This window comes from Chiloscyllium plagiosum, chromosome 3 (assembly GCF_004010195.1).
Source record: "Chiloscyllium plagiosum isolate BGI_BamShark_2017 chromosome 3, ASM401019v2, whole genome shotgun sequence".
NCBI lineage: Eukaryota > Metazoa > Chordata > Chondrichthyes > Orectolobiformes > Hemiscylliidae > Chiloscyllium > Chiloscyllium plagiosum.
The window spans coordinates 34319518-34329048 of NC_057712.1; the positions used below are offsets into that span (position 1 = coordinate 34319518).

Sequence of the window (9531 nt, forward strand, 5' to 3'; positions counted from 1 at the left end):
AAGTTTCGACCACTTTTGCATCTGAAATTGAAGTCACTATTCAAGGATAAAATTCCATCTGATGTGCAAGTACAAAGCGAATGTAAAAATTTAAATATGGCATTCATCAAGATCAGAAGCATGTCACAAAAGACCAGTTGCCTTGTTTGTAAATGTGCTCCAATGGGAGTATTGCATGATAATTTAATATTAATCATTTAGTAGTTTGTTCAATGAAATATTTATTTGACAATAATAGCAAGAAGGACAATCAGCCAGCTGCAAATCAACAGATGTAACAAACAAACTATTCATTCAAACAAGGCTTTCAAAGTTCTTTGAAAGTGCTGTCAAGAAAAGCCAGAATCCATTTGTTGAGGATTTTCAAAGTGCTGTACTTCCAAAGTGAATAGAATAAAGTATTTTTAATCAAATGATGCTGATCTGTCTAGAACCTAAGAATCAAGCACTGGTAAAGAAACTGCAATGGGGCAAATTATTTCCTGTAAGGACACCTTGACTGAGAAACCGGGGTACAAGTAATGATCGGATCACAAGGACATGATGCAGTACTTGATTTAGTTGTTTTGTTAACAACGATCATCAAACATGCTGTTTATTGCAGAGTTTCAGTATTTGTGTTTAAAAAAAAAATGTCAAGGTGGTCTCCAGTCATGTCCAAATGGTCGGAAAACTACATCCAGATCATACAATCACATGAGAAATGAATTCATTAGATTTTGCACATTCCAACACTCCAAGGGTAACAAACTCTTTATATCAAAATAGATTGTAGCTTTTATTATGAATACGATATACACATATCAACTAGAATTGTTTGCAAAACTTTAAATCATTTCAATCTGGCATCTTCGGTCTCTTTTTAAATTTAAGTTGAGACTGCACTTATTCCTCCATAATTTTGCAAATAATCAGCTTTTCCCCATAAAGTAAATATGTACAAGATGCACTCTTTGGTCAAAATAGTTTACAAAAAGTAAGTGTTTTGTATTTTGAACATTGTATGTTTATATATCACATGAATAGGTGATGCAGCTTTTGCCAAGAATATTTATCGTGGACCCAGTCTGTTTTTAAAGGCACGTAAAGATTTTGCCATCATTGGTGCAACCTCTGAAAAATACAAATTTAAGTCAACAATGTTTATCTCCAATGAAAATGCAACATCCACGCAGTGCTAGTATTATTCATACACTGAACATTTTTTTAGAAAAAAGACTAATCCATTTCAAATGTGGAAAAAAAATTCAGACTATAGGAGCAGAAATTAGGCCATTCAGCCCATCAAGGCTGCTCTGCCATTCAATCATGGCTGATAAGTTTCTCAACCCCATTCTCCCACTTTCGCCCCATAATCCTTGATAATTAAGAACCTATCTCCATCTTAAATATATTCAGTGACCTGGCATCCATAGCCTTCTTTGGCAGTGAATTCCATAGATTCACTACTAAGGCTGTGCTGTCGGGTCCTAGCTCTCCTGCCAATGGAAACATCTTCCCAACATCTACTTTGTTCAGGCCAGTCAGTATTCTGTAGGTTTCTATTAGATCCCCCTCCTCATCCTTCTAAAATATCAGGCAAAAAATAAATTCACCAAATAAAAATTTTCATTGCTAAATTTAGACTTTGACACATGTTTGAGATGTGCACGCATAGAAGTTCTGAGTTTTCACCTGTACTCAGAGCAAATGTATCTTTCGAGGTAACTCATTTCCAAGATTTTGGAATGAAATACATTGGGTGAGAATGCTGCAGTCATAAACTTTCCAAATCAGTCGGATACTGATTTTATTCATAAATCTATCCAATAATTACCACAGCAAAAGTTACAAGATCACCTTGATCCTACAATTCTTCTATTGAATACCTTAAATTATTTGAAGTAACACGTACATTTTATTTTATCTAGGTACTAAAGTTGTCCTCAAATTTCTTGGGCATCTGATCTATCCATCAAAATTATAATTTTAAACTACAAAATATAATTTTGGGTCCAGTATTAATACTGTTCTCTAACTAACCAATAGATCCACATCTCTGGGAAAAAAAATTACTTCCATCAGCTTCTCGCATCAGGCACCCCACACCAACACCCTCCATTAAATAATAGCAAAGTCAGAATAAAGTCCCCAGATTTACTTGCTATATTAACTTTAAACATTATACTGAGGCATTTCAGGATTTAGAACAATTGGGAACATTACATCATCTCATTGCAATTTTTCTTATAGTCATTGAAATCTCTCTCTGCACTATTTAAAAACAGTTTAAATTTACTTACTTTTAACTTGCTTCTTTGCATCTGGGCCTGAGTAACAGTTTGGAGTAACACAGCCATTGTTGGCCTTTGGTCTGTCAGAGCAGGCATTTGCCCCAAAGCTAGAGTGTCCTGTACCTGCAACAAACTTCTTCCTAGAGCAGCAAAAAATATAGCTCAGAAACCTGAAAGCTCACGATCATTTTGCATCCTCAGACTTCACTAAAACCAAATTGGAATCACGTGCATCATAGAAATATAAAAACAAAATAAAAAGGATCAACCAGGGCATTCAACTCTTCACACTAGCTTCATCATTAAATATGATCATAGCTGATCATCCAACTCAGCACCCTGTTCCTGCTTTTGTCCCTTTAGCCCTAAGAACTATATGCAAATGTTTTCAAGAAAGCGTTGACATTTTGGCCACAAATGTTTTGAGGATTTCACAGGCTCATTAGTCTCCGGGTGAAGAAATTTCTCATCTTAGTCCTAAATGGCCTACCTAGTTTCCTTTGACTATAACCCCAGATCTGAACTCCCTTATAACTAGGAATATCCTTCCTGAATCTACGCTGTCCAATTCTGTTAGATCCTATAAGGTTTAATGAGAATCCACCCATCATTCTTCTCCTCTCCAGAGAATATAGTGGTGACTAATCCAGTCTTCTTACGTCAATCCTGCCATTCTAAGGATAAGTCTGGGAAAACTTTGTTGTACTCCTTCTATAGCCAGAACATCCTTTCTCAGATAAGTAGACTAAAACTGCACACAATACTCCAGGAGTGGTCTTACCAAGGCTCTGTACATTTGCAGCAAGATATCCTTGTTCCTGTACTCCAATCCACTCTCTAGGAAGGCCATATTACCATTTCCCTTCTTCAGCTGCTGGCATACAAGGACACCCAGATCTTGTTGCACTTCCTCTAATCTATCACCATTTAGATAACTTATTTTCCTTTTTATTACTAAAACGGACACCCTCACATCTACCAACAATTATACTTCATCTGTCATGCATTTGCCCACTCACTCAATTTGTCCAAATCGGTCCACCCTCACCCAGTTTTGTGTCATCTGAAAGGTTGGAGATATTACATTTAGAATCTGTGTCAAAATAATTAATTTATTATGAATAGCTGGGATCCAAGTCATGGCCTGCCAATCAGAAAGTAGCTTGTTTATTCCTATTCTTTGTTTCCTGACTACCAGCAAGTTCTCTGTGCATATTAATCCACTACCCCCAATCCCACAAATTTTAATTTTACATACTAATCTCTTCTGTGGTACCTTATCTGAACACCTCTGAACGTTCAAATAAATCACATTGAATCACTCCCCCTTATCAATTCTACGAGATACATCCTTGAAAAATTCCAATAGATTTGTCCAGCAAGATTTCCTTTTTGTAAATTCATTCTGTCTCTGTCCAATTCCATTATTTTCCAAGCGCTCAGCTATCAAATCATTAATAATGGACTTGAACATTTCCCCTCTATTGATGTCAGGCACAAGTGTCTGAAAATTTTCAACTCGATAATTTTTAGAATGGAACTTGATACAGTTGGTTCACAATGGAAAGAATAGTGAAAGGTTTACAATCCAAAACAGATACATTATTTTCACAGAAGCCATTTAGCCCATCCAATCTGCACTGCCTTCTGAAGAGCAGCTGCCTGGACCGAGAACCCCAACCCGATCCCTGCAACCCCACAGTTAGCACTGTCAATCCATCTAACCTGCATATCTTTGGACTGTGGGAGGAAACCTGAGCACCCGGAGGAAATGCACGCAGACACAGGGAGAATATGCAAGTTCCACACAGACAGACAGTCACCCGAATCAGGATCCCTGGCACTGAGGCAGCAGTGCTAACCACTGAGCCATTGTGCAGCATTTTGCATTAAAGCTGGCAACTATCTTCTCCACTGTACACTGTGTTCCTGATTCTAAACAATGCTTTGGCATAAATTATTGCCTCAACTATTCTTTTATTCATAATCTTAATTTATACAGTGATAGTGCCACTGGACTAGGTAGAAGCCCAAGATAATGCTGAGAACACTAGTTCAAGTCTCACCATGATAGCTGGTAGATTTTAAAATTCAATTCATAAATTTGGAATTGAAAGTTAGTTTCAGGGTCATTAATGAGACTACCAAATATTACAAAAACACAACTGTTTTCATTAATGTCATTTAGGGAGAGAAGTCTGCCATCCTTACCTGGCCTGGCCTGTGAGACTCTGTGCACTCAGCAATGTGGTTCACTTTTAACTACTTTCTGAAACTAGCTTAACTACTTTCTCAAAGAGAAATTATGGTGGATAATAAATACTCACCTTACTAGGCAACGCCCATATTTCATGAAAGAATAAATTTTAAAAGGTAACTATAATTAGCTGTGAATAAAGATATTGTAAGTACACAAAATGTAATATCTGATCTAACATTGAGAAAAAGTCTTTACAATAACTATATAATTTACAGTAACAAAATTAAATTCCATTTGATTAAGTTATAAATTAAGGACAAAATAATTTAAAACCACTATTTCTGCTTATCGACATAGATATATGGAAGTATTCAATGCAATGCTGCAGAGAGCTGGTTCTTTATAAGTTCGTGAAATAATTTGCATTACATCAATTTCCAAGACACTTTCTTTCCATCATGTCACAGCAGAACCTACAAAGGGCCAACTTCAAAAGTTGAACTGTGGTTCAAACAAATAATAAATTAAAAGATAAATGAGTCATTTTCAGGTTCACAACCTGTAGGTAACAGGCTGCCAGAAAGATTAACTACAGTATTTACAATCTTGCATGAAGGGATTGATGTCTGGTTGCTATAGTTACTAATGACCCAAAAGATAGGTGAGAGACTAAGTTGCGAAATGGACGCAAGCAGTCTGCAAAGGGACACAGAATGAGTCTACAAAAAAAATTGGATGGAGATTAATGTCAGAAAATGCAAAACAGTCCACTTTGGCAGGTGGAATAGAACAAAGTATAATATTATTTAAATGGAGAAAGATCGCAGAACTTTGCAGTACAGTATGATCCAGGTATTCTGGCATCATAAATATCACTATCCAGCCAATTTGATCCATGCCACATGACACCAAGAAACAGGTGGAGACACTGGACATTGAAAAGGCCATGGGCCCTGACAACAATCCAGCAACAGCACTGAAGACCCATGGCTCCAAAAGAGTTAAAGGCCTGGAGCCTGTGTCCATTGGAAGAATGGTAGGCAATCTTACTGAAACACACAAGATTTTGTGGGTTCTCAGCAGGATGGAGGGCAAGAGGCTATTTCTCCCCATGGGAAAAAAAAGAAATAGGGGAGAGTTTTAAAAAAAAGGCACCTTCCATTTAAGTCAGAGATGGAAATGTGAGGCTGTCACTTTGCAGACTACTTATGTGCATTTCATATTTTTTTCCTTTCAGAAGATCATTGTGGAATTCTTTTCCACAGAGCAGTGGAAACAGGATTATTGAATTTTTTTTTGAAAAGGTCAAGTTGGATAGATTTTTGATGATCAAAAAGAATGAGTGGGGAAGGAAGTAAACAGGAAAGTGGAGTTCAGGTCACAAATACATCAGCCACAATTTTATCAAATTGCAAAACAAACTTAAGGGGCCAAATGGCCTACCCCTGCTTGTGCAAATTTAGCCAAAAGTATTTTTCCAAACCAAACTGTCCATTAATTGTACCATCATAAGGAGAACAATTGCCCGGAAAAAGTTGGCAAACAAAACATGACACAGTATTTACAAGTCACCAGCTGTCCTTAATAACAGATTGAAATGAAATCTTTGTGCAGATTTCCCACAGTAGATTAGCCAGTTGCTAAAATTAGTCAAATTGTATTCACAAAGAGCCAATTTTCAAAATCAAAGATTATAAAACTTTGCTCCGTGTTGTATTTTCCAAAACTACATTTAAGAGCAACTTGCTTTTATAAACAAAAGAGAAAGGTGAACTGAGTATTTCAGCCTCTCTCCGTTTCATCACCTGCATTTTACAACACTGGGTGATATTAGTGTCCAGTGTAAAGCGAACAATATTGGGAATGTGAAATTCTGTGTCAGCGCAAAGTTGAAGTAGCTTCGGAGGAGGAATTTGGTCCCTTGTTTTTCTGCTGGCTCTGTAATTATGTTGTCCAATGGGTGAAACTTCTCTACTCTTTCCTTTCTTTGGAATGACATTTCAACCTATTTCCCAACCAAACTGAGGCCTCTAGATTAATAATCCACTACGAATAGTCACCACTATGCCTTTGCCACCTCTACTTTTCTTTGAGTTCTTCACAATACCGAACACCATTACTAAATCTTCACAGTCACAGTGTCAGACACCTTGGAAACAGACCCTCCGGTCAAACTCATCCATGCCTTCCTTTAACATTCTCTGTTCCAAGGAGAATGATTAGAGTTTCCATCATTTTATAACTGAAGCACATATCCCTGGCATTATTCTCATTATTCTTCACTGTACCCTCTCCAAGGTCTTAGCATCAAAGGGTGGTACGTAAAATTAACCACAGTATTTCAGCTGCTTCCTAACCAGTGATTTATAAGTTTTAGCATAACCTCCTTCGAAATGTATTATCCCCTCTTACTGTGAGTAGAAATTACCTTAACCTGCACCTCACTACTCACTGGTATATGACACTAGGTCATATATTCACAGACAGTTCCAACATGCACAAATTTAATTTTAAACATTCTTTGTTTGTTAGTGCACATTATGCATAAAGAATATTTACTTGTTTTTTCCGAAGGGAGAATTCAGAAGGGCAGAGCATGAAGTGCCATGTTTTCCTTGTTGGCGTAGAATGTTTCTTGGTGGCTTTGCAGATGTATTTACATATGCTAATTTCACTTGACGGCCTGAGGAGAGAATGGTTGCTCAAATCGTTAACCTTTTGGCATATTCTAGCATCACAATGGACATTTGCTGGTCCAATAAACTTGATGTCATTCCCAGCTGCTATGCTAATGATGTGACAATTTTTTTTTTTAAACACACACTAACTATGGTAACTTGATGTCATCTTCTCTACTCAAGGAGCAGGCATAAGAGATTTCTGTATGCTGCAAAACAAATTATTTTCAAACCAAATCGCAGTTTTTGCGGCTTACAGACAAAACATGATGATACTGACATAGATACCTCAACAACTTTTAAAATAATCTCCAGCCACAAAAAAAATAACATCTACAGTCAGTCATCAATACAACAGCAAAAGAGTAAAGCCTCTGATTTGGAAATTAGACAACAGGATGTCTAGCAGAAGCTGGCCAGCAATGGTCTTTTGAGCCTGCTCCTCCATTTAATACAATTGTAGCGAGTCTTCTGCCTCTTAAACCACTTTCCCATTTGCAACTCCAATGATCTTTCAGAGAATTGAGGTATAAAATTATGTTCTCTCAGACTGAAATATACATGATGGAGAAGCATCCACAGCCCTCTGGGCTGAGAAATTAAAAGGATCGCAATCCTTGGAGCAAAAAAAGAGCTTCTCCTCGTCACGATCTTAGGTGGCCAACTCCTTATTCTAAGATTGTGTTCCCTGGCTCTAGGTTCCTCAAATCATAAGGGAAAGAAAACTTTCCAGTACTTAACAAATAACATCTAAGTATCTACCTTATCAGGGCCCTTCAGATTCTTGTATGAATCTATAAGAGAACTTCTAATTTTTCTAAACTCCACAGCATCATTGTCTCATTACAGGAACTGATTTAGTGATTCTTTGCTGCATCCTCTCCAATGTAAGCATATTCCTCTTTACATACAAAGACAGCAATTGCACACAATGTTCCAAGTATGGACTCATTAGAGCCCTATTCAACTATGGAAAGACTTCCTTAGTCTTGTACTCTAATCCCTTGCAAAAAAAAAATGATAGTATGCTTACTGCTTGCTAGATCTGTGTGCAAACTTTCCATTTCCTTGTATAAGTACACTAATGTTTTTTAAAACATACTTTTTTCCAAAAAAACCTTAACTCATAACGCTTGTAAAAGATTCATGCTTGTTCAAAGAATGTTCTGCTTTTCTACTTTTACTGCCAAAGTGAATAACCTCACAATTATCCATACTTTTCTGTATTTGCCACCTCACTGCTCACTCAGTTAATCAGCTTCTTAGCAGCTGTTGCATCTTCTTGAGAGCTTACATTCCCACCTCTTTGTCTTCAGCAAATTTGGATCTATGCATCACTCCTCAGCCTCTTCATTCAAATCAGTAATATTGATTGTAAACAGCTAAGGTCTGGCACTGATCATGTGGCACACCACCCTTTAGGATTCACCACCTTGAAAATGCACTGTTTTATCCCCATCCTCTGCTTACTGTCTATTTACCAGACTCTGTTCATGTTATTCTGAGACAGTATTAATCTTTTGCATGGCACCTTATTAAGTCAAGTTGTCCTGCTTACAGAATAGCATTTTTTTTAAAAAAAGTCAGCTCTCAAAACAGTTCTTTTGGAAGGTGATGTTTCAATTAAGGCTTGGAACAATAATTCAAACGTGCTTTTGAAAAAAAACTTGCAAAACTACATATATATATATCAAAAGGGGTGGTTGTAGGGATTGTTTTTGGTGTTGGTAGGTACCCCCCAAAACATTCACAAATTTCTGCAGACTGGAAGATAGTAAATGTAACCCAAAGCTTAAGAAAGGTAGTAGAGAGAGAAAAATGGAGAACTATCAGCTGGTTAGCCTGAAGTAAGTAGACATTATTATGTTCCTCACTGTTATAAAAAATAGTACACTTAGAATGATCTGCTTGGGCAAAGACAACATGGATCGAAGAAAGGTGATTGATCATGTTTGACAAATTTGTTCGACATTTTGAGAATGTTATTAGCATAATAGATATGGGGAAAACCAGTGGTGGTGGTGTATTCTGATTTTCAAAAGACGTTCAATAAGATCTCACACAAGAAGTTCGTAAATAAAGTTAGATTGGGGAAACATAACCTGGATGAAGAATTGGTTAATAACAGAAAACAGGGAGCTGGAATAAATGGTCATTCTTGGGTTGCCAGGTGGTAAGTAATTGGGCATCACAAAGATCACCGCTGAGGTCAAACATATTCACAATTGATATCAATGATTTGCATGCGGGTGCCAAATACAATATGTCCAGGTTTGTTGGTGACGCAAAGTTAGTGGCAGATAAAAGCATGGCAGGGATGTGAAAAGGCTTCAAAGGAATTACAACCCACCCTCCCATCCTGGCACCTTCCCCTGCCACC

The 9531-nt window shown here is 37.2% G+C and overlaps 1 protein-coding gene across 3 annotated transcripts in view; it reads right to left on the bottom strand.

Moving 5' to 3' along the window:
- Nucleotides 1-221: 221 nt before the first annotated feature.
- Nucleotides 222-9531, bottom strand: part of eloal (elongin A, like) — a 118462-nt gene continuing 109152 nt past the window's right edge. For all 3 annotated transcript variants that reach the window (XM_043679545.1, XM_043679536.1, XM_043679526.1), the window contains 3 exons: nt 7033-7156; nt 2283-2413; nt 222-1113 (listed from right to left, as the gene is read on the bottom strand). In XM_043679545.1, coding sequence (XP_043535480.1) covers nt 1052-1113; nt 2283-2413; nt 7033-7156 — 317 coding nt within the window. In that variant the 3' untranslated portion in view covers nt 222-1051. The remainder of the gene's footprint in view (nt 1114-2282; nt 2414-7032; nt 7157-9531) is intronic.